Raw genomic sequence first — 26,301 nt, 5'->3', positions numbered from 1 at the left:
GAGCTCCGTACACCAGCCCTCAGAATGAGAGAAGTAATAAAAGTTTAGCACTTTATCCAACCAAAAGTTCGCTTTAAATAGTTAAAATTCAAAATCTTTCACCTAAAATAAAAAAATAGAAGCATAAACATAAAGAGGAGACTCAAAGCTCTGCAGGCTGTGGGATTATCTATGACAAAATATGCATTGAACATAAGTTTAAGTTTAATCTATTTATATAGCACCTTAAAAGCAAAGAGCATTTGCACCAAAGTGCTTCACAGTCAACAAATCACATAGGCATAAACCAACATCAATAAAATGCAACAACGTCATACACTTCAATTAATCAAAAGAAGAGATAAAAAATTATTACATCCCAGGGTTATCAAATGCATTTAAAAAACTGATTAAGTGCTAATTAAAAGCCAAAACATAAAAATGGGTCTTAAAGTGCTTCTTGAAAGACTCAACAGAGTCATAAAAACAGATAAAAACCAAATGCTGGATCACTTAATTCCTCCATAACTTGCATTTATTCCAGTTATGTTCCCAGCAGTGTCATTACGTGTTTCCATGTGACCAAAGAGTTGAGAGATGTCTATGTGTGTGTGTGTGTATATAATAACTGGTCGTGAGTAATATAAGCCAACTACTAATGATGGTCAGTCAGTTTCAATGAGAGATATTCTACTGTCAACTGCTATTTGGGGACTAATTGTTGGTGAGCTGGAGTCAAAACATGGCCGTCTCTCTGTGTGTGTCTGAGTGTGTGTGTGAGAGTGTGTGAGTGTGTGTGTGTGGTTACGACTATTTAGTTTACAGTTCTGGCCACTTGGTAGGATTAGGCTCTGTAATATCATGTGTGGAAACAGGAGCCAGCCGCTGGCACAGTGGGGAGCTGAGCCCTCTGTGCACTGTAGCATGGTTACACCACCTACTTCCCAGCTTCAACTGCTGCTGCTGCTGCTGTCACTTTCAAACCCTCACTTTCATATAAGATATTTTTTTTACCACAGAAAGAAAAAAAAAACAGACTGATGTCCTTGCATGCAGTGGCATTTTGGAAATATGTTTTAAAACTAATTCTTAGACCTTCAAATTACAAACTTTGCCCTTGTGGCTGAAATACAAGAGGCTGTGTTTAATTTTAAATGCTGTAACTTAGACTTTAGAGTCATGCCAATGCAGAGCTGATGAAATGATCACATAAAATTCATTGTCAATGAGATGAAAGACAAGCTAGAGTGAAATTACATCGATATTATATTACACTGTACTGTAGATATGTACTGGCTGAAAGATACTGTCATTCTGTTCTTTACTACCAATGTGAATTCACACGCTGGCTTCTGCTATAAACAAGTTGAGAGTCTTCAGTGGCTTACAAAACTTCTTTGGTGTGATCATTTGTCACGTCATCGTCTCATCAATACTTCATTTGGACCACGATCAACAGCCAGGCCACAGATGTCGCTGTTGCTGCATTCGGGTTTTAAGAAGTCACTAATAACTTCCAAAAGGCCGTAGTTCATGTTTTCATCGGTGTTAACCCCCCACTCCTCTTTTATCAAGGTGAGGAGGCCTTGAGAAACAGATGTGATGTGTGGTATATAGGTAGAGGTGGGCTCAGCCATGTTTCTGAGCTGCCAGGGCCCCAAACACACACACACTCACACACACACCCTAAGAGGGAGCTATTTTCCCACACCTCCACAGGCCAAGTTGTAAAGTATACAATTTAATTCCTGGGCCTCTGCGCTATAAACGGGCTGAGGATCCGGGTTTATTTTCTCTGCAGAGTTTGTCTTTGCTCATCAGAGAGACCCAAACATTGGAAGACAACAGCAGGCTGGGAAGTGTCAGGGAAAAGATGGAAGAAAGAGGTGGAGGAGATTATGAAAGACGAGTGGGAAGAGAGAAGGAGAGAATGGCTTACGGACAAGTGAAGGAATGGAGAAAAAGTTTGGATGATACAAAGTACGGAAAGATCAAAGGGGGAAATGATAATGTGCGAGAGGTGGAATAAATCTGCAAACAGAGAATCAATAGTGGAAGAAGCGGATGTAGGAGAGATGGTGTCACTTTATAATAACATTATATTATTTGATTGAATGATGTGTTAGGTATCTTGTTTAATGTGTTTACGTTTTTCCAAAAGTCTTTGTTTATGGACTCAGTTGGTATTGGTCACGTCTCAGTCAAGTTTTTTTCAGGCTAGGATTCACCGTACGGCTTGTGAAACGTGAATATGCGTGTATATTTACAGGGGAAAATACATATCTATGAAAATGTTGCAGAATCTTCATTTGGTCTTAATAGCACAGGGTGGAGGAGTCGCTGAGGCTGTCTATGGGAGGGGGGGGGGGGGCAGAGGGTTTGAGGGGTGTGGTGGTGTGAGTGTGGTTGAAGAGGAGGAGGGTGGGGGTGCAGGGTTGTTGTGGAGAGACTGTGCTACCACTACTGCTGAGACTTATCAAGCAGCTCCTACATTCTTGCTCAATCACCCGGCCTCCCCGAGGACTAAACACTTCTACCACTGTTTGTACTTAGTTAAACAGTGACAAGTGGGCAGGGGTCACTGTGGCCCTTTTTTAAAAAAAAAATCTGCACTCCAACGTCAAGCCGTCCGCTGCCACACTTTAAAAAAAAACTGCTGCCATGAAATGACGCAAGAACACACACACACACACTGGTGGCACAGAATCAAATGCAGACACAGATGCACATGATACATGAAACCCCTGCTTTTTTTCACCAGTGTGTACCCACACACACTTTATTGCCTCTGAGGGCAGTGTGATGGTTGTGCTGTGCTCCAAGGGGCCCTGGTGGTCAAAGAGCATTACACCCTGCCACTACTTTACAACATAAACACTCATCAACACCCTCATTTTTTTTCTTTTGCATCCTATATTCCTACTTCACACGAACATACGCATATGACTCAAGGCGGTGTTGGCGAAGGCCCCCAAGGCCACGGACCCCCAGCTTGTCATAGTTGCTGCTACTGTACTAGACAGAAGAAATAACACCTGCCACATTACCTAAGCCTGGGGGATAAGCACCGTCACCGTGGGACGAAAAAGGAAAAATAACACTCAACATTTGTTGTTGCCTCCTTTAAAAAAAGAAAACCCTGACGGTACATTTTCCATTGTTTTTGAACACGCCTGCACGATGTGCTATATTTCAAACTTTGCTCTCCCGGTTTCATATTTTATCTGAGCGAAAAAATGTAAATACAGGTTATTGTTTCCCCCAAATTAAGGGGCAGGTTTATACTCAATCAAGCCGCAGCTTACATGAATCAAACACAGCCTATCCTGAGTATCTGCTGGGTATGAAACAACACCAGAAACACAAGCACTGAGGAGATTTTTCCAGCTTTGAAAACGCTTCCCAAACAAAACAGATTTTTTTTTTAGACAAATTGCATGTGTTAGCGTTGACTCGACTACTCATAACAATAAAAACTACCAAATCAAAAATCATAAATCAGCAGCAGAATTATGTATACAACAAAGGCTTAAATAGCACGTGTTGCTGCATGACTCACAGCACCTTAGATGAAAAAAAGGACTAATAGTCGGGTGTTGGCGGGGTGTAGTCATTAGGCATGAAGGGAGCAATGGTGGAAAAACACACTGACAATGACAATGAGAACAAAGTTCAAAAGCGTCTGAGACTGTGCTGTGGTATATGGTAGAAAAAACAAAAGCAGCGGTAACACAGAAGACAAGAAGCACGTGTAAACATTTCACTGCAAGAATAAAGGATAAATCCTACTCATCTTCAACTGTATGTGAAGATTATTTCATAATGAACCGCGTGGCAAACACAAACCTCGGTGGGGGAGCCGAAATCTGCAGAGGGGCTGCAGGTGCTGGTGTCCGGCAGAGCGGTGCCGGCGCTGCTGCGCACCGGGGACGACGGTGCAGCGCCGGCGGGGGGGTCTGGGATGCTGGAGGTCTGACGTAAGATGCCATGCCTCTGGAGACGAGCCCACGTAGAGCTCCAGCTGAGGAGGAGCTCGTACAGCAGCTGAACCTGGGGGAGAGACAGAAGCAGGGAAGAGGGGCTAAGTGATGGAGTAATGTGAACAATGTTCATATTAACTGGGCTCAAAAAAGAAGGAAATCAAATCTAAAATCTCATATCAAATCTAATATAATGAAACCTATAATGCAGGATTCTTATCTAATTAGATATATGTAAACACAGTGTACATAAAAGCTGACAATGTCAGTCCAGCTGAATATGATTTTGATACATGAAGTCTTCTTTGCCAATTGAGAGCCTTAAAAAGATAAACTGAATACACCACAAGTAGTCTTAATATTTGAAACCAGATTCTGGTGTATCTTCTTTGCCAAGGTCTGACTCAAACAGCCGCTCATGTAGTTCAGACTTCTAAGGCCATTAGCGTGATTTAGCTTGGCAGCTTTGTAGTTACGTGACACTAAACCTAGTTCAAGTTGAGAGAGAAGGTGGAAATATCTGCCATAAATGGACTATTCTACTATCTATTCCTGTTTCTTTCACTCACTATTTTAGACTTTATTAGACTTCATTCAGAAAGGCCTGACTTTAACAAACGTTATGCAAAAAACCTGTGTTCATGTTTCCATTCGATGGGTGATTATTTGAAAGACCCAGCATGCTCATACACGTGGCTCACTGTACAAATTTGTTATCCATAACAACAAAACTCCCAAAGAAACACCCACAGAGGAAAGTTGAGTTGTGTCATCAATTTCCCCTGAAAAACTCACCACAGTTAGGAAAAAGTGAAGGCTCAGTGTCAAGTGTTCTCAACTATTTATCATGTGTTCACATGAAAAGGGGCCTTAGCTTTTAAACAACAACAAAGCCAAAAACAAGAGTGGAAAACATGAGGGGACGGCAGGGGAATGTGATGTGATGCTTTCAGTTATTCATGCATTCACTCAATGTTCTTTAAAGAAGAGAGACAGGGAAAGAGAGGGAGAGAAATGCGCTCTTTCACAGTGAGCTAATTTTTTGGATTTCAAATGCTTCGCTTCTGCAGCCAAGTAACCCACAACCTCCCTCCACCCCCCCTCCACCACCACCACTGAGGGTCCCTCAAAAGTAAAGGTGCACAGACACATGAGCACACACACATACACACACAGAAAAACAGCGTTCTCTCTACTCCAAACACATTTTTATTCGGTATATCGCTCGCTCACACACAAACACACACACACATGCACGCCTGTTAGCGCACACATTACAGGGAGGCCTTCCATAAATAAGCATAAATCAAATGAAAAGCAGCACAATACATTACAGCTGGGCCATTTCAAACATGTCCAGGAAGAGCTGCTAACGCCGATCCAGCAGCCATCCAGGGACAGGGCCAACAGCTGTCTGCCATACCCCGACCCAAGTGCATCGCCGGCAGGAGAGATACGGCTCCGCTCTCCCTTTCTCTGAGAGGTTTTTATTTTTTTTTTTTTGGGGGGGGGGGGGGCGTGGAAGTCCAACCAAGCACAACAAGGCCTACTGCACTCAACAGCAGCAGATGTGGAGCAAGAGAGTAAAGAACGGCGCGTATGGGGAGAGAAGAGGGGAGAAGCGTAAGGGTCAGATGAGTGATGGGGTCGCTGCATGATCTCTGTTTTAGTGTCTGTTTTAGTCTTGTCCTTCGTTTTATGGTGAGATTCTTTTTTTTCCTCCAGCATCTCTGTTTTATTTGATACAGACAGTCGAGAAAGAGAGAGACAGAGAGAGAGAGAGGATGACAAGGATTTGGCTGGATTTGAACACAATCTGCTGCAGATAAGTCTCATCCTAGCCAGTGGCATCATGCACTCGACACCATGAACCACTGGGGGAGGGAGGGGGCGCACTGTGTGGATTTTTTTGCACAATTTGTTTTAATTAATTGTTTTTTCATCATATTTCATCCTGTCTTTCACACTAAGTTTACCACACTCTATCTTCTTCTTCCTCCTATCTCCTATCCCCTATCTTCCCTCTGCCGCCTCCAACCTCCTACGGTACACATGATGTCAGTACTTGATTGATTGATTGCCTTTATTGTCATTGAAAAGAGAATTTAGCGAAATTCACGTTGCTGCTCCGCTGTGGTACCAGACAATCAGCTCCTGCCGTCAGGCCGGAGGGACACACACAGGTCAGAGGTTACTACATAGACACTACAGATGCTTTAATTATTTCCCTGAACGCCTCCCCTTACCCTTTTCCTTACACTGATCACTGAACCTGACACTAAATCAGTGATGTTAAAAATGTAATGTAGCTGTTTCTTCTGTTTGTATTCATTTTATCTGACTTTTGTTATAACATTGTTTATTATTTGTGTTTTAATGATTGTGTTCATTTATGTTCTCTTTCTATTTTGCTTCTGCTCAACAGACTTGAAGATGAACTGTTTGCTCTCTGCAAATTTAAAAGACAAACATACTGTAATAGTTTTGTTTTTTTTTAACAACTGGGGACTTGCCCGTGATTGAACACCCCCTGGGAAATGTGTCCCCAAAACTAACCTATGACTGACTGACACTGACACACACACACACACACATACACACACCCTCCCACAGGCTTACATGAGCTCACGATACAGATGCCACAATTCATGCTTTGAGGAGTGAGCAGAACATTTGGAGGGCTGGGTTCTCCAAAGACCTGTCATCTGCAGATCAGGAGGCCTGCTGGGCTGCAGTAGTACAAACTGGAGACTGAACAGAGGCTTCCACAGCCATTCATAAATACACACAGATGAAAGACGGGAGATCATGCAGATTGTGCAGAGTGTTCGTGTGCCTTTATCTGAGCACAGTTTATAAAGAAACTTCACATAAGTGACATATCGTGGAGTGTGTACACGTACATGTGCATGTGTATATTTGTGTGTGTGTGTCAGTGTGTGTGTGTGCTCATTGTAATACAGTGCAGTTATGTGTAAAAGATCAAAGCAAACTGTTGCAGTGTGTGTGTGTCTGCTGATTTCAAGGTGGTCGTGAGCTGCAGCTACTAACCCCATCTTTCTGACTTCCTCCGACATCTCTCTCACACCCACATGGATCACTGACACAGACACACACACACAAACTCAGACTGGAGACACATTTAGTGAGAAACAAGAACACACGTGCGTACGTAAGCTTTGATGTGATCACCATTAAAAGTTATCTTTGGGATGGGAACAGGAGGAGGAATGACGTCGGTCAACAGTTAAAACACTTTCTGGCATAACTGAAATAGCTGCACACTCTTTTACAAGAACTTAAATGGCTTGAGTGTGTGTGTATGTGTATATATATATGTGTATGTGTGCGTGTGTCACACTCTGTTCCTGGATGTGACAGTTCACCTTGGGTGTTCTGCATTAAAGCTTTTGGGGGGGGGAGAAACATATGTTGGAAAGCAACAAAGCTGAAGGTTCCCATGTGGTTCAAGTGCATGTGGGTGTGCAACACAAACGCGTCTGTGTGCACAGGTTTCTTTTCTTCAGCTCATACCTTATTTCACTCTTAATGTTTTTCTCACCCTGTCAGAGACACTTACGTCACTTCCTATCACAGCTGCAGTCGTGCCCTTGTATTTTCTCCAAAAGCCGTTCAGAAACATGCATATTCATGTCATTTTAAACATTCACATTAAACACTTATCCTACAACACCTGTTGCTTGACGTAAAAAAAAAAAAGAAGTAAAGTTTATATACCCTCATTTGTGCCATGAAGACATCTATCATCTGTTATGGAAAATACATTTTAATGTCATAAAAAAAGCAGGTTTGGGAGGCCAGGGGGAGTTGTGCAGCCAAACTCTCTGGTTTTATTTGTTTACTTTAAAAGTATTAAATTAGAGTGATAGTAGTAATAGTATTCTTTTCTTTTAAGTCTATAATCACCAGAATGCCTCTTGTTCCTTACACAGGCCGCAGCGTTTTTATCTGACTGTGTGTTAAGCAGCGCTGTGACCTCCACGTATACGTTCCCACAAGTGGCAATGCTAATTAGAAAGAGGACAAAGTAGTGTGAGGTCTGTTTTGTTCTGCAGAGGGTGGGGTTGCCCTGGCAGCAGTTCTTAAAGAGCTGCTGCATGGCTTGAAATGGTATTAGCTTATAACCCCCCCTCGAGTCAGAAATTTACACAGAGGAGGGAGAAAGAAAAGAGGGGAGGTGAACAGATGGGAAGAAAGAGAAGGAGAAGAGAAGGAGAAGGAGAAGGAGAAGGAGAAGGAGAAGGAGAAGAGAAGAGAAGAGAAGAGAAGAGAAGAGAAGAGAAGAGAAGAGAAGAGAAGAGAAGAGAAGAGAAGAGAAGAGAAGAGAAGAGAAAGTTTTCATTGGACCCAAAAACTAATAATGAGTCATCATATAATCGCAATAAGCCTCCCCCAGCTTTGCCAGAAACAGGCACTCCATTTGAAAGGAAGAACAGAACAGCGAAGAAGAAGAAGAAAAGAAAAGAAAAGAAACTTTCCCTCAGTAAACGACCTGCTTTCCTCATCTCTGGGAAAAAAAAAAAAGTTTCCCCCACTAACAGATTAAGGCCTTTCATTTGTTTCTGGTACCAGTTGCCTTCAATATCACCGTGGCCCATCACTGCGGTTGGAGACATTCACCAGTGTGACCACTCGAAAGGTCGCCTCAATTAAGTGTTTACAGAGGAGCCTAATTCGATACAGCTAATTCAATTGAGAAAAAACAAAACATGTGTAATGGTACATGTAGATGTGATTATAGCCCTGTAACTGCACAATGATAAACAACGCGGAGAGACCCAAACCGGGAGACAAACATGCTCGTTTCCAATCTGTCCGTATTCATCATCCTCTCACCAAAACATAATAACAGACTGTAAAACAACGATGATGAGTCTCGCTATTCCCCGCTCTCCTTCACTCAGAGCTCTGGATGTTTGACCAAAACAAACAAGGCAACACTCTTTTGTTTACACTTTCATTTTCTTGAAAATCATACGAGGTAAAAAAGATGAGGCAGTTTGTTTACTGGAGTCAATCTATATCAGAAAAATTATACGGAGGCAATGATCCTCCCTGCCAGGCTCCGTGTGTTCATGTTTCAGTATATTTACAAGGAGGCGATTTGTATAAATATACGTGTAATTCTAATGACTGAGAAGACGTTCAGGACCGTCTCACTGACCTGAGGGTTGGAGCACTTGACATGAACGGGTTGCAGATCAACATGGAGGCAGACTACAAACGAGTGCCTTCCCTCAGAGCAGCTCTGCAGCTTATGGGATGTGACGGCCAGCGTGGAGGTGCAGCCCATAGGCTCCAGCAGGCTCAGGCTCCGCTGCTGCCCCAGCAGTGTGTACACGCTAAACTGACTCAGGCTTATCGTCCATGGGAAGGCATCACCTGATGGTAGATATAAGAGGAAAAAGGAAAAATGGTTACATAAAAAAAAAAAAAAAAGTGGGAGAGGGATGAAACGGTAAGAGAGAGAGTGCATGAGAGATATTGGCAGAGAGTGAGAGGAGCAGGGAGGATGAGAGAGGGAGACGTCATGTGAAGAGGGAGAGCGAAGAGCACAAGCCAAGTCGTTGCGAAATTGAGAGAGAGAAGGAACGAAAAGATAGAAGAAAGATTCAGAAGAGATTTTTTCAAAGAACGAAGGACAAAAATGATATGGATTAAAAGGATCAGAGAGATACGTCAGCAACGCACTTTATCAAAAACATTATGACATTATTTCCCTCTTAGCTTTAAGCTGAAAGACAAACTAAAAGGAGTGAGGATCCAAAACACTAAAACACACACAGTGAAAGCGAAGGTGGGTTTTTGAAACCAGATGCCACCCTCGGAGAACTTGGACGTGTTAACTTGCTGACCCTGGTGGACCCGTCTCACGGAGCAGAGGGGAGCTTGTTCGCCAGCACAGGGCCATGAAGAGCACATTTCCCACGCACAGTAGGGTAGGACGCTTTGATCCGCAGCATTGAAAATGAGAGATGAAGAGTTTTTCAAAGTGTAGGAATGAATTACTAAAAGCATGGGTTGTTAATTTTAACGGCAACATTGACAAGGCTGCTGATGTCACTGTTTTTGCTGTCGTTTTTCTTTCTCCTCTGTTTTTGAAATCTGTATGCCCAATGCTGATGTCATTGAAGAGTTGAGAGAGAGAGAAAAAAAAAAAAAAAAAGGAGGGTGGCCCATTTTTTTTTCTCCTGCAGAGAAAACACTGCTCAACCGTCTGAGTGTTGCTTATGTTAACTCTACCAGGTGTGCAAACCACATGTGCGAGATCTATTTCTCAAAGTCGCTCTACTTAAGTTTGTTTGTCTTTTGTCATGGTAAATGAGTAGCAGAGGGTCAAAGGTTTGTTCAGTGTTGAAAAGGCCATAATGATGATGAATACACATTATGTAGCCTATTACTATTATGAAACCATTAATTTCAATTATTAATCAAAGCAAATTCATTCGTAATAAAACTTAAGTAGATTTTCCCCACCCATTGAAATTTACTTTCCAACACTCCCATTTTTAACCTGTGAACTTATCTCCGTCATTGTTTTCCAAAGTCTAAATTCGTTTTTTTTTTCTCCCTCATTTCAACTTTCAAATCAGTCTTTTTTGACACCAGGCCATTTGTTTCTTTCACTGTGTGCTTGTTGTTCTTCCTCACTTTTACAGATTGTTCTTGAGGTTGATCATCATTCATTAGACACCGTTCGAACACCTACCTTCCTCTAAGATGGGCTTGGAGACCTCGAAGGGCAGCTCCTGCAGTGGCTCCATGTACTTGTGCCCAGCGCTGAGGACACTGATCTGGGGCAGGCAGACCACCAGGGTCCCCGGCATGGAGGGCTGGTTGTGGTACCAGCTGCGGACGGTGCCGGGGATGTCACCGCAGATGATGGTGCTCGGGGAGGGGAGGCTGTCGTTGGGCAGGAACACACAGCACGACTGCAGCTCCAACTGGAGGAGGAGGAGGAGGAGGAGGGAGAGAAAAATAAAGGACACATAAAAAATCATGTTAATCAATTCTGTGAAACTTGATCAGCTACCAGCCACCTGCCTCGCCCCCCCTCCAACTCCGAGATCATTTTCAGTGAGCTAAGGGGCTCAGGGGGCACAGCACTGAGTCAACATTAGACGACTTGGATTGCAATGGAAAGGATCTAATAAAGAACGTGTGCACAACTGTGGGTGTTACTGGAAAAGACTAAACACCCTTAATAATTCTTTCCTTTCAAACTTTAAAAACTAAATTTGTGCTGATATTATTCACAATAGTTTCTGTGTTTTTAAAAATGCCCATTTCAAACCAATGTGAAATTCCATATCTGGGCACCAGAGCACCTTTTACAACTTAAGCGACTGATGACATTTCAATCTTACACTTCAAACACTCTTTAGGTCTTTCTTTTTTTTAAGGGATCAGACCAAACCAGATGTGCTGTAGCCTATCACACATATATCTGTTCGAAAAAGACCAATTTTACAAGACATTAAGTCAGTAGCTAGTAGCGGGAGAGTAAGCAGTATTAAATCTGTCGAGGCCTTCATGTTTTTTTGTTTTTTTTGTCTTTTTACATTACAGAGGGGCTCCACTGATTTAAAAGACCCGTTAACAGAAAGGAGAGGAGAACAGGGTCCGGGGGGCAGACAGCAGGTGCTGCAAGGCACTCACTCTGTGTGTGTCAGTGTGTAGAAAACATTGGGACTATGATATGGTACTGTATGCACTCTTTTATTCTTTAGCACCATTATACTGTAAGTCCGATGAACAATATTTCATTTCATTTCATTTTGATTTATTTCATTCATGGTTTCAAACGGTTGCACATATTTACATAATGTACACATAGTCACCAAAAAGTGAAACGGAGCAGGATGAAGAAGAACTAGTACCTGCCCCTTTCTATAGTTATATTTGCATCGGCTTTCTATCAACACCAATATTATGCACTATTTCAAAAAAATTAAAGATGACAAAACAGATAATAACATATTCACAGATGCATGTTCTCTGTTGACATTTACTTGTGCAGTTTTCTGCTAACATCCCTCACACAGGCCTGTATACGGAGCACAGCTCATTGTAGTCGAGAGAGAGAGAGAGAGTGAGAGAGAAAAAGAGTGTGAAAGACAGAAAGAGAGAGGGAGAGAAGGAGAGCTAAAGAGAAAAAGAGGGGAACAGCTATGGTTTCACATTCATCTCACGCTGCTTCCTCTTTTGATTACTCTTCAAAGGGGGTTTGAAATCTGAACACTTTTGCACACTGACACATAAGGTTTTGGCCTTTTTAAGAGCTGGCACGCAGGAAGAAAATCCACTGACACTGCCTGGTCTGCTGCAGATCTTAGAAGGGTTAAGCTGTAAAGCAGGCAGACACACGGAAACCGTTGGGTTTAACACTGTGACTCTGGTCTGCACCTTTAGCTCACCGCCTGAGGCTAATGCTCTCCTGCTGGACATCTTGGTTTAGTCATACACATTATTTCACATCATTACACCTTATACCTCTTTTTCTTTAGCTTTTTTAGGGCGTTTTTTATTTTCAACCATCGAGATATTTTCTGAGCGACGGTGTTTGGCTGATGCTCAATAACTGGGTGTGTCAGTATGTAGAGCGTAAGGACACAGGAAGGAAAACCCAGGAGCAATGACATCCAATAATGCTTTTTTATTACAGGGCTTAATCTACCAAGACTGTAATGTCGTTTTTAGTATGTCAATAAATCAGTAAGTCAATAATCGGGTCATACTTAAGAACTATAGTGAGTGTTTGCTCTGGCTGTCACTGGGGCAGAGGGAAAAAAACAAATGAAATTCCTCACGTTTACTGTATGAGGCTGTTACCATCAAATGTTTGTAATTTTTTGTTTTTAATACATCGATAGTAGAGTTAACATCAACAATGATATGCTTTGAAATTGACTGAACTTTCCATCAATCTGCAATTTGATTAAGTGGTGATTAACTTAATGCAGAACCAGGCTGAAGTGTAGTTCAAACACACAGAGACCTATATATCTGTGTATACATGAGAAATCTTAACCCTATTACTGCCAGAGATAAACATATGTACTATGTTCAATCATAACAAATACTGAAAGTAATCTTATACTTAAACATTTGCTGTTTCAAATGGGTCATTTCAGATTCTACCATACGGACCAACTGTAAATGACCAACTGCAGTTACCTACTGTAAATATATTTTAGTTCCTCTACAGTATCTGATGGTTGACTAAATCTGTCATCATATATCAAACTTTGGGAGTCCCAGCTATAGAAAATCATAGGAAAATATTAAACACGAAAATAAATGTTCACTGATGAGCCGTTCATCCTGTTTAAATACGAAAGGGAAACCGGCCGGCGTGAATCTGAGAAGACACAGATGTAAGATTCTTTAGATATTTCATTTTATATGAAAATGTATTGACATTAGTGGGATATTTATCCAAAAACGTAACAGTAGATTTTGTTAGTAACTATTTAGAAAGGTTTAGTATGTGACTTTATACTTCAGGTTAGCCAATGTCTTTGGAAACCCAAAGGAGAAGGGAACTGTATCTGTATTAAAAAGCAGGTTGTGCCATAAAATTATGAATTTATAATCACAGACGGGCAGCTATACATGGGAACCTACTGCATAAGTTACCGTCATAATTGTTCCAGTGAATGTGTACAATAAAACAAAATATAATACCCCTTAGTGGTGTTTGCTTATGATGACTGTAATGCTTTACTGCTGTTCCCCATGGCAACACAAAACCAAAGATGATGTCAAGTGTATGGTAGCTGCAGACTTGCCACATCACACAGTGAAATACTAACAATAATCAGATAACATCTCTCAGATGACAGACAACAAAGGGGGAAAAAAAAGATGAAAAATTGAACGTTCTTCTCTGGGCATAGCGACCGCTGTTTCTACGTGTTTACACCACTGCAAAAAAAAAAAAAGAGGCTCCAAAGGCTTCAAAGGGCCATAGTGTGTAATGGAAAATAAAATGGCATTACAGTCCTAAATCTGGGTGATAGAACACTAATCTTTGGTAAGCTGTTTCTAACCCCTCCTCCTCCTACTCTCCTACTCCACTCTTTGGGTGACAGCTAATAAAAACCACAAAAAATTCAGAAACAAAAAAATGCTCCAGGACACAATGGCAAAAGAACAAGAGTCCAGGAGAGGATGAGGATGAAGAGCAATTGCTTTCCTCTTAAGTGATGCACAGTTCAAGTCAAAGTGGTAGTAAAGTACCTGGATCTGGTGCTCAAATGAGAGTAAAAACCAAGGGAAATAATACTAAACCAAACAGATGAATAAGCTTATTGGTCGTCAAATATCTTCCCAGGGTCTGGATTAAATCATGCTAAAAGTCTGTGTGGCCTGAGAGTCCATGAACACGCTACTTTTTCGAAATACATACCGACTCCAGGAGGCAACAAAGTCACTGGCAAAAGTTGTATCCAAGACAAACATGGTAAACAAGAATGATCAAAATATAGTGGGAACTAGAAAGCACTCAAGAGAGAGAGAGCACGACGACTCTGCCAAGGCTGTACAATTGTCTACATTTGTTATTTTAATAATAGAAAATGTTTATTTCACTGAGTGTTTCATGTGAAGTGTAGTGAAATGGCGTAAAGGTGCCAGATATTTTTTTTTTGACTCGAGTACAATAACTCGTGGGAAAATAGAGAGAATATGTTAAAAATCAAAATGCAACGCTGACTGAGAGATGACTAAAATGTATAGTTTATAACCTCCTCCTCTGTCAGAGATGGCATAACTTTAAGGAGTGGATGAAATATCTCTGCTACACCCGAATGTCACACAAGAACTTTTAACCTTTAAGGGGCAACGAAAACGCCGGCTCTCCATGAACACTGCATGAAACAGCAGGTCACCCTGGTTAACCTGTGACCTCTGTGACCTCATGTTTAAGTTAAGACTCTCTGTTGCACACCACACACACACAAGCAGCAGCCATATACTGCATCCAAACGAAGACAACGGGGGTAACGAAGGACAAGCGCTGCCTGTCACCGCTGAACAACACTGACAGATCCAAACAGAGAAACAAGCATGAGCTCAGATTATTATGGATCACGATGATGAGGTATTTTCTGTATCTCTAATTGAAATGACCAGATACCACAAGGGAGGGGCGGAAACACTTCAGTACACGTTAATACACAGAAGATGTTAGTGAACTCAGATACGAACCTTTGAAAAGGATTCGACCGAATTTGGCGCCGTCACGGAGACTTTCTACGTTCCTGATGCGCTTGATGATGTGTGTCTCTGATGACCTTTGATAATTGATAACAGTAACTAGGACGGTCATGTTTACAATTGGCCTGGGTTTGTAAATTGATATGATAAGGCCGCCTGGAGATTTAAAAAAAACAAAAAAAAAAAACATTTAAAAACATGATGATAGGATACTGGAGATGGAGTTCAGTGGGAGAGGAGAGGATAGGAGAGGAGAGGAGGAAAAGAAATGGAAGGAGAGGAGAGGAGAGGAGAGGAGAGGAGGAAAATAAATGAAAGGAGAGGAGAGGAGGAAAGGGAAGGGAAGGAAATGGAAGGAGAGGAGAGTAGGAAAGGGAAGGGAAGGAAAGGGAAGTAAATGGAAGGAGAGGAGAGGAAATGGAAGGAAAGGAAAGGAAAGGAGAGGAGGAAATGAAATGGAAGGAGAGGAGAGGAGAGGAGAGGAGAGGAGGAAAAGAAATGGAAGGAGAGGAAAGGAGGAAAGGAAAGGGAAGGACATGGAAGGAAAGGAGAGGAGGAAAGGGAAGGAAATGGAAGGAAAGGAGAGGAGCGGAGGAAAGGAAAGGAAATGGAAGGAAAGGAAAGGAAAGGAAAGGAGAGGAGAGGAGAGGAGAGGAGAGGAGAGGAGGAAAGGAAAGGAAAGGAAAGGAAAGGAAAGGAAAGGAAAGGAAAGGAAAGGAAAGGAAAGGAAAGGAAAGGAAAGGAAAGGAAAGGAAAGGAAAGGAAAGGAAATGTAAGGAGAGGAGAGGAGAGGAGAGGAGGAAAGGAAATGTAAGGAGAGGAGAGCAGAGGAGAGGAGAGGAGGAGAGGAGGAAAGGAAAGGGAAAGAGAGGAGAGGAGATGAGAGGAGGAAAGGGAAAGAGAGGAGAGGAGATGAGAGGAGAGGAGAGGAGAGGAGAGGAGAGGAGAGGAGAGGAGAGGAGAGGAAAGGGGGAGGGACCAGAGGGGAGTCCAATGTTTGTGTTACGGGGTTATGCCATGGTTGCACACACAGCAAAACACATCAGAAAGAAAAAAAAATGTTTTCTGTCCTCACAGGTCAAAGTGGGAAGCAAGTGTGTGTGTGTGTAGGTGTGTGTGTTTCATGTCACAGCTTCAAGTGTAAAAGTTAAGGTTGTGCAGGACTGTGTTTGGTATTCCACAAAATTGTGTTTAACAGCCCTGTAACAGGCCAATAAACACAGCACTGGAAGCAGTTAGCCTGTGTGACAATGTCCCCCTACTGCAAGCTGATAGACATGCCAGGGTTGTGTATATTTTTGTGAGTGTTTGTCTATATGTGTGTGTGTGTGTGTGTGTGTGTGTGTGAGAGAGAGAGTGGGAGTGGGAAAGCATGCACACTGTCTGCTGCAGCACAGGACGAGAAACTGACAGGTACTGTATGCTTAAAACTAAAGTTTGTGCAGTCAGTGACATTGCTTTCGAGGCAAAAGGCCACGCTTGCTTGCTGCATGTTTTTGTACTCACCAGCCTCTCACAGGGTTCAGCTAAACTAAATTATATCATTATCCATAACAGGATAGTGGAAATGTATTTTCTGTTGGGGTTAGCTCTCTGTTAGGGGAGTCGCATGGAAAGGCAGCTTTTTCCCAACAAAAGGAAAATTTCTGAGATGAATTTAAAAATAGAAACGGGCACAAATAATAATCTGAAAAGCCAGGAGTATAATTGCAGTGTGGAATAACTGTTACACAACTTTTACCCTCTGCGGGGTCCGGCTGTTGTAATGTGGAATACAACTGCAGCAAAAATGGATGACAGACAGATGGCCTCTGGAAATAAGTCAGGTACACGGAATAACAACAAATACAGAACAAGAGTGTGCAGCACTTTAGTAACTGTGAGGTTTCAGAAAGGTATCAAGAGGGGGACAGAGGATTATCAGAGACATGTGATGATTACTGTAGTTATGATAAAGATTCAAGTTCAATGTATCTGTTGGCTATAGGTTTAGGAATGGCAGGTGTGTCCATAACTCAACATCATGTCGTAACAGGTTAAGAGTTAAAGAGTCGTGATTCTTCATTCCTTCGCTCCAATGACATCATGTCCTGTCAAAGTGAAACTAAATCTATTAACATAACATATGAGTTAAATGTCAGCAGCACCTCCGTTCCCCCCAGTGCCTCTAATGACAGATTCATTCAGGAAAAAACACTGCAGGGACACTGTCAGAGTGTGTCTCTGTGTGTGTCTGTGTGTGTATTCAGGGAGTATGGTGTGTCACTTGCAGCACACTCTATTAATATACTTCAAAAACAGAGGAAACACGTTTCAATTTTGACCAGGAAATCTCCATTTTAAAAAAAAAGAAAAAAAAAAGACTGAAGCCAATCAACTCCTTATGAGGCTGCTGCATGTGCTGGGGCTTTCACTGTAAAAACATGCTCAAATGACATTCTTACAAATTTACAAAGGCACACACACACATCATACAGTGAACGGGACACGCAAAAATAAAATAAAATAAAAAAAGCTCTGTGGCCTGAAGCCAAAACACCTGAGTTAACATCCCCTGTCTTCTTTTTTCTTTTTTCTGAGAGAGCCCTCATTTCTCTCCAATATCCTCCCTGAGCCCTGGCACTGTGCTCACCACTTCCTCTGAGGGATGGTAGATGCAACGGCACAAAAAAAAACAACCAAAAAACTTGGTTATACAACTCCACTGAATTTATATGGTTATATCCCCCTGCACTACTACTGGATGTTGAACAAGTTCAGTAAAACAAGCTGGCTGCTGCATCCCTTCTCCTCCTCCTCCTCCTCTTATTATTATGTTTGCCCTGAGGGTGAAATCACCACAAACTGCATCCAAAAAGCTGCAGCGAGGGGGGAAACTCCCCTTCAGTATGGTTTCCACAAGAGAAGTGGGGATACTGCTGTTTGGCACCGAATCAGAGACGGAGCAAGAGATTGTGTGTGTGTGTGTTGTTTGTACTTATGAAGAATCCTACCCATCGCTGCCTTTCATCAGCAAATCCTTGGTATGTGGAGGGAACGTCTGTGTTATCTGGTTGGCTCATTCAGACATGAGCGGGGAGGAGAGAGGAAGGGTGGGGGGAGAGATCTGACAATACGCAGCCATCAGTGGGCAGAGACGAGCTGGAAATAATATAGGAATCAGTATATCATGTAGCATGATAGGCCAGCGGTCTTCAGATGTGTAAGTCTCAGTATATGCACACTGACAAACACAGGACTCAGTAAAAAAGCCCGAGGCCTCGGAGAGCGAGCGTGCCAATGGTTTTTGAGTGACAGCCTGTTATTTAGTAGGTGACCATTGCTTATCCTGAGACTTAGGCCTTGATCCCTCCCTCTTAGGCCTCTAAATGAACAAGGATCTTCTTACACTTTGATCTGCAGTCACTTCAATCTGAACTGTGGATCAGGAAGCCAGCATACACTGTCAGGAGGAAGTAAATAAGAACTACAAGAACATTAAAAAATCCTGAAACATATCCATTTAGAGGGGACTCTTGTGTTTAAATGGGAAGATGCCAAATTACTCTTTTCTTTTCGTCTTTGTCTTTTGCTTCCTTCTCATCTCCGCCTGGCATCACATCACAGAGTCTAAATATGGGTTTGTTCCATCTTCTTGTTGCAACTTCAGCTCAGTTTTGCTCCTCATCACGTCTCTGCTCCATCAGATAGTGTTCACGATCCGGCCACATGTTTGGACCCTGTTTCAAATCATTCAGTCTCAATACCCCCAAAAAGCGTCCCTCACTTCCTGCTCTCTCTCTCTCTCTTCCTGCAGTGGGAGTGTATGACTTGTCTCGAGTAGCATTTCTCCCTTGAGTCTTTGTGAAGATGGTTTATCTGGTTCCAGCAGAGCAGGTTCTAATAGAGAGGAAGCAGAGGGCCAAACACACTTAAGCTTTAAAAGGCTGGGGCCATGTGGAAATGGCCTATATAACCACAGGAGGCTCTTAGGATCCGCCGGGCTTCGCCAGTAAATGACAGAACAGTGAGTTAGACGGAGGACAGCCTGTCTACTCTGGAGGAGTACATTATTTTCAGGTCGTCACTGTAAGAGGGACAGTTAAATGTTTCAAACATAAACAGGTAGAAAACTCAGTTTCAGCTTTCATGAATACACAATGATTAAAACTGTGGAATATACTGTATCTGCTCTAAATGCTCTCCTTCACACCATATCGAAAGTTTGAGCCTCTGCTATATGAACCGTTTTTCCGCCAGGTAAAGTAATGTTTATTAAAGTACAGATTTTATAAAAGTCATCTCTGCAGATTAATGTGTCCTCGCTGAGCCCATAAAAAAAACCTGGCCCTCCATATTGATACGGCAGAGACATGATGATGCCGAAGTGTCCACTCATCTTGAAAACCACTTACAGCAGCACAGCTGTCCCGCTAAATAATCCTGACCGCACTAAACACAATTTCTGACACAGTCCTCTAACTTGGAGCCACACAATAAAGTACGTGTCTGACATTTGTCCTGTGGTGCTGATGTGAAGCTTATTGTTTTTATATCACTGCAGAGAACAGAGACTTGGAGGCCCCCGTTTCTGTGCAGAAAACCAAAAAAAAAAAAAAAACCCCTGTAGGCCAAGATCACCTCACTGTGTGTGGAGCGACCCCACAACATGTGAAGCGCACACACTCGCACATAAACTTGCACGTTCAAGCACGAATGAACCGACACGTTTTTTTCTACACACAATAAGCAAAGCCATGACACACAGGAAATCACCCAGAGATAGAGGAGAGGAAATTAGAAACACCCTCCCAGCATCCCCAGTGAAAACATTTGCAACTCTGGAGCAGAAAAATCTCAGCGGAGAGATCGGCAGCAAACGGAAAGCACATTCCTTTGTTTTTAAGAACCTGATACCTCTCCAAATGTAATCTTCCTGTGACTGCACCAGACGGGACACTGTGTTCGTAAATGGCCAGTCGAATGAACAGAAGGTCCACACAGAGCAAACCCCCCTCCTCCTCCTCCTCCTTCTTCCAATCTCTCTGGATACCCCACCCACTGTTAACCTCCTGCTCCCCCCTTCCTCTGCATATCCTCCTAGCATTCTCCGCTTTGTCCAAAAGCACATTTGGAATAGTGGGTGTAATAATGTAAATAGTGTCTCCATGTAAATTAACATGATTAATGTGTGTATCTGAAGATGACACCGTGCAGATGTGTGTTGTGGTGCACGGATGTACACAACTTGAGTTTTTTTTCTCCTGCGACCGCAGAAAGCAGCTTTCCTCCCTGATGTCTATGAGAAAGGCATCTATCCGTGATGCCTCCTGACAACAGATAGGCTAGGTCTCACCCACATGCCACCACAAGCAATAAGCTTGTGGCCTGGCACGGCGGCGCAGCCAGGCAGCCAGCCATCCCTGTGGCTCTGCATTCCTCTCTTATAACACTGCTTACAGAAGCTGACAAGCACTGGAGGTCTCTCTGGCCGAGGTGGAAATCTGCAAAAATAAACGCTTTAGGTGACATGAGGGCTTTGTTTGTTTCTGCTGGCCCGGCTGTTTGTGTTAGCGCGGTGGGTTAATTGCAACTTTGATCGCTGCGTTTATTGATCCAACAGTGGCCTTAGGAGTGTGGCTGGCCCGGCCTGCTTCGCCTGCGTCTTCCCCCCCACCCTCTCACCCTTCTGATCTTAAACAAATCACCCCTCCACCACCCCAGCATGGTGAGCCACTGCAGATGGGGTCTTAGGGGTGGCCACACCAGAATAGCACTGAGGATGCACTTGGACAGGCTGGTCATAAGTGGTACTCGTGACGTGATAGCTAGAGAGTGAGGCCAAGGACAAACAGCACATGGGAGCTTAGTTTTGGTAAGAGAGAGGGCCTCTTAATTGGGGATGGGTGAACCGGTCTGGAATGGACAGGCAATAGGCGAGGCTTTAGGTGAGGATTTAGTTTACCGAGAGCGAGCTGATGAATTCAACAAAGTCCAAAAAGCTGATGGCAGCTCTCTCCCCTCACTGTCGAGGTGGGGCTTATGCAAGATCCATGGTACAGCTAAGAGCTTAGACAGAAGCCTTGACACACGCAGCCAGCTGGACTGCAGTTTGGTCAGATATGAAATAGGCTTGGCTTGGTTCATCTACAGTAGTGATGTGGCCAGATCATTCTTGCTCTGGGCTATCTGAAGTGCAGCGGAGGTGGCTGTGATTATGTTATGCAGTGTGCACTACTGGGTCAACTTGAATCAGATGGCGAGAGTCTGCAGATGAAAACTGATTTCATTGGCGAACTGGCAACATTTTTCTTTTTCTTTTTACCATTCTTGATTTATGCAGTGTGACCTGTTCGAGCAGTTGAAGCCGGGCTGTTTGGTCTCATTTGACCCGTGTTTGGCATGAACTCCTCCTCTGTCCCAAGACAAGGGGTGCATGCATGCTCCAACTATTCAGCCAGAATCACCTCCAAACAAGCTTTCCAAAACACATTGTGAAGAACAAGAGAGGGGGAGGAGGGGGAGGAAACCACACATAATTTTTCCCCATCAATTTTTAAAACATCCCAATCTTGAAATTGTAGCTGCTGTGACAATTTTGTACTTAACAAAAGCTGCAGTGTATCAGATTTTTTTTTCTTTTTTATCCTAATGAAAATCAGTTCCAGATCTCTGGGTCTTCGGAGGTTCACGACGCTACAGACACACGAGGATACCGGTGAGCGCTTTTCCAGCGCAGCCCGCTGCAACGGGTCAAATATCCTGCACATGATCTTTAATGACCATCAGGTCAACAGTGTATTGACACAGCAGCAGCAGATGATGGAATGTGAATCTGGCCACACATGCACAATAACACACCCATCAACATGTGTATGAGGACACACACACACACACACACACACACAGTGTCCTCACTGGTCGGTAAACAGCCAATAACACATCTACTGTTACACTGTGGGGTCTTGATTTAGATCAGGCGACACCAGAGTACGACTGCATAATCAAGAGAGAATGTGCAGCCTTTCTCTTATTCTCTCCATCATATCCCCACAGTACCTGCCCTCGTATCGCTCTCTGCTCCTCTTTCTCTCCTTCCTCGCAATTTGCTCTCTCTCTCTGTGTGTTGGAGACTCGCTTCTGCCCTCAGCAATTATCCTCCTCTCTGTTTGCATTACAACCAATCAGCACGTAGTTTTTCTATTAGACAACCAGGGACTGAAAACTATAAAAGCCAGTTCGTTTTCCCGTGCTCTTAAACCTAACACCATGACATTACATTTCCTAATGTCCCACAGACTCTCTGTCAGAGAGAATAGGATTCATCTCGGGACTGAAAAAACACTCCACAGTGTGCAACAAGGTATTCTATCATGCATAATTGCTTAAATATGCAATATTTGCAGTTGACAAATTGAGTTGAACATACTGAATGACCACCAGTCAGTGTGTGCAGTGTGGTTTAACTCAGTTTGTGGTCTAAGTTTTTGTAAAACAAGCATGCTCCGTTTGAAAAGTAGTTCTTCTGAGGGGATGCACTGGAAAACGTGTGGGCAGCGTTTTGTGTGTGAGGGGGATTACAGATTAAATTCATCGCCGTTTTATTCTAACAGTTTTATTGTGATGGATGCTCCACTGAATCGTCTTGATTTAAGCGTCTTTAACCAAACACAGTTTCAAAGAAATGCTAACCTTGAACTCTGATTAAACACAATATTCAAGGAATAAATACAGACCTGTTTTTTTTCCTCAAACCTCAGGGTTTGTAACATGACGGTTTAAATCTGATACGTTGACATTTTATTACCACAATCCCCAAAGAAACATGGTGTTTTAAGTGACACAAAATTGCAAATCATTTAGAAATTGTGGGATCTGACGGACAGGGAGGATGAGGTGTAGAATGGGGGTAAGATGGGATGGAGGGAGGGAGGGAGGGGGGAGGGAGGAGGGGCAGAGGATGAAGTAATGTGCCTGCAGAAGGCGCTCCAGCCGAGGGTCAGATGCTGTTCATGGAAACCATCTGGCCGGCTCGATCTTAGCCACACCAAACATACAGTACACATGATCCTCCTTTCTATCTCTCTCTCTCTCACTTTCCCCCCTGCTTTCATACTGCCTGTTTTTTTTCTCCTCCTTCCTCCTCTTCCTTACCTCCCCTTCCCTTTCCATCACTTTACCTTTTCTACCCCACTGCTTTTTCTCCTCTCTCTTTCTCTCTCAAAAATATCCTACTCATTAATGCATGGCAGCTGCAGGGAGCAGTGTTACTTCATTTTTCCATGGCAACGGTCTCTCTGTTTCAGCAGATCCCATTTCAGTTTTGGTAGCAACGTGCTCTTTTGCCAACGCTGAACACATTCATGTGTTAAATAGAAGGAATTATTGCAAAATTCCTGAAATAGAATAACCATCCGGATCACTTGCAATTATTATCGGGGGCCCGGAGAGAACATGGGTGTCCTCGGCTTGAATGGGCGGGAGAAGAGGAGATGACAGGGTGAAAAGTAGTAGGGGTGAGCGGCAGGGGAGAAGGGCAGATAGGGAACAAGCTGGGGGGCAGAAATACAATACAGGGGACAAGAGAGGCAAACTGATAGGATGCACTTATATGTAAGGAACAACAGCGCCAGGAGCTGGAGCAGGAGAGAGAACGAACAGCAAGGGTCTGAACTGTGAAGGCTGAGGGCAAGTGGCCATTTAAAAGTCTGCCAGTCCGCGCTGGCCAACGTGACAATTGCAGCGCTGCCCTTCAGCTTAATGCAAAGTGACGAGTAAAATAACAACACCTACACACATGATGATAGCCTTGCATGACCAAGAAACTTAGTTGCCTCTTCAGGGAAACACACACACGCACACACACGCACACACGCGCACACACACGCACACACACACACTGTACTATGCGTAATGTCATGAAGACTTCACCACCAGTTTGGATGGTATGTCCCTCTGACCTCACCACTCTGTGTGAGAAAGACTCTGACTCTTCTGCTATAAATCAATATATTTTTCTCTCCCTCCTACGACTCACTGTTTCTTTCAGTGCATCGTTCCTGAGAGTCATGCGCACTAATCAATAACAACGTGAGACAGCTATATGCAGCGAGTGAACCGTCTCTTTCTCTTTGAACCAGTTGGCTGGTCTGTTTTCAGCATTAGCCGTCCATCTGCCTATTTCATGGACAGTTTTTAAGGAGATTAAAGACAGTTCTCTCATGGCTTCGAATGGATTAGGAATAATGTTTCGGCCATTTTCATTGCAGGGTGAAAATCGCCTATCATTGCTAGCGAGGTAACAAGAGAAGAGGGTCTTATAAATGGAGATAGATAGGAATGTGCTCCATTTGAAGTCATAAAAAGGAGCCATGGCTCAGAGTTTGGTTAAAGCGCTCGGCCAAACCCGTGACAAAGCGCGACAGTCACAGATTCAGATGATAATCAGCGCCTGACACTGTCCGGTGTGTGTGACAGAGAGAATGACCAGGAGCCTGTGGTGGCCGTGTCTGTCCTTGAACAAGACAAGTGTGGTGTAAGTAAGGAAGGGTGATTTTAGAGCAGAGCAGCACTACAAATGGAAATTGTGCATGTTCTGCTTTTTCCAGCTGCTATTCTGGGTTTTAGACTCTGAGTGGGATATGCGTCTAAGACATTACATAAGCTATATTCAAGTTTAGAGTCACACTGTAATGAAATGTACAGTACAGTGGGGACAAAATTGCTTGCACAGACTTTTTGAGGTTAAGCTGTTTCTTGAGGTAAGGTAACGGATGACACAGCAAAGTTCATTAAACCATGAACAACTTGAACCTCGTGCTCTTTTTCCATCCTTCATTGTCGTTATAATCTGACCCATTTGTATTAAAATAAACCCACAGACTAGAATCTGGACAAGAGCTCTACCTCTGCTATGAGAGAAGACTTTCTAAAATTAATCTCAATTAACAGTTATCTCATATGCCTATTTTGTTTTAACAGCTTTACAGTAAGTGATCTCAACTGTGGTAAAATAATAAATAATAATAATAATAATGAAGTATATTATGTCATTTCTCTTCCTGAATCTCATTCCCCCACCTTCTCTCTGTCCCTGGTGCATGCCTTTCTCCTGTAAAAAAGATGGAAAGAAATCCCTGCATGCCAAATTGGGCACATGTGCGGCATAAGTGTGAGCCATTAGGTATTCTGTTTACACCACACTAAAATAAATGTGGTTTAAGTTTGGGGATATCCAAGGCCTGGGGTACCAGCTGTCAGGTCGTTCCGTTTGGTCCGCTCCCACTCCCATGTCAACAGGACAGACTGTTTCCTAATTACTGCTGCAGTACATGGTGTGGTCCCAGTTGCACAGCCAAAGGGGACAGAGGAAAGTGGAGGCAATGACGGGCTTAGCAAACTATTAGAGGGTTGAGTTAATTTTTGTGGAAGTACTGTAAACAGCTCAATGGGTTGACATGGGACCTGGGCTCTGGAGAGTTACTTCAATTCACATGTGTCATGCTCTCTTTCATGTTTGACTGACATCAGTTTGTGTGGTCCTTGCAATGAGAATTAAGACGAATTAAAGTCGCTGGAATTGTGCATCATTTGCTTTTGTTTACATGCACAGAGAAACTTCTTTACAAGCCATATTCCAATCAAAGGCTAATTTAGATGTTTACCTGCACTTTGTATCCATGTTCCCTTGAATAAACCTGTTGATATAAAACTTCTGTCAACGTGTGATGAACAGTCCAACCCTAATTTGAAAATGGGATCCAGGTAAGTTACGATCCCCGTGGCGATGTGTGTTTCAGTGACCGTGTGCTACAGATAAACAGTTGCACATTGCAAACCAATATTCAGAAATGAACCCAACACAACACTGAACACAAAAACATCCTGCTGCCCAAATCAATAATGTTCCACACCAGGAAGGAACGGGTCATTAAAAAAACCTGTCCCATTCGCTACGCAAAAAACCTCATGCCAGTATCCCTGAGAGGTTTTTTTTAATTGAACTCAGAGGCAGAAAGGTTAAGTGTCGAGTGCATCAGCCAGGTTGGTTGTTGAAAAGACAAAGGAGGCCCAGAGTTAGAGGATTTCATCTACGCAGTGTGTGCGTGTCAGCGATACTCAA

General features: G+C 43.0%; 1 protein-coding gene across 3 annotated transcripts in view; it reads right to left on the bottom strand.

The window, feature by feature from the left end:
• The window catches only part of vps13b (vacuolar protein sorting 13 homolog B), a 349,921-nt gene that overhangs the window by 173,287 nt on the left and 150,333 nt on the right, over positions 1-26,301 (bottom strand). For all 3 annotated transcript variants that reach the window (XM_085802924.1, XM_085802922.1, XM_085802923.1), the window contains exons 23-25: positions 10,690-10,924; positions 9,145-9,362; positions 3,826-4,029 (exon numbers count right to left, since the gene is read on the bottom strand). In XM_085802924.1, coding sequence (XP_085659050.1) covers positions 3,826-4,029; positions 9,145-9,362; positions 10,690-10,924 — 657 coding nt within the window. The remainder of the gene's footprint in view (positions 1-3,825; positions 4,030-9,144; positions 9,363-10,689; positions 10,925-26,301) is intronic.

Source organism: Trachurus japonicus, chromosome 16 (genome assembly GCF_045865225.1).
Source record: "Trachurus japonicus isolate A0001 chromosome 16, Traja_1.0".
Lineage (NCBI taxonomy): Eukaryota > Metazoa > Chordata > Actinopteri > Carangiformes > Carangidae > Trachurus > Trachurus japonicus.
The sequence above is the reverse complement of the archived record's forward strand: the minus strand, read 5'-3'. Positions and strand labels throughout refer to the sequence as shown.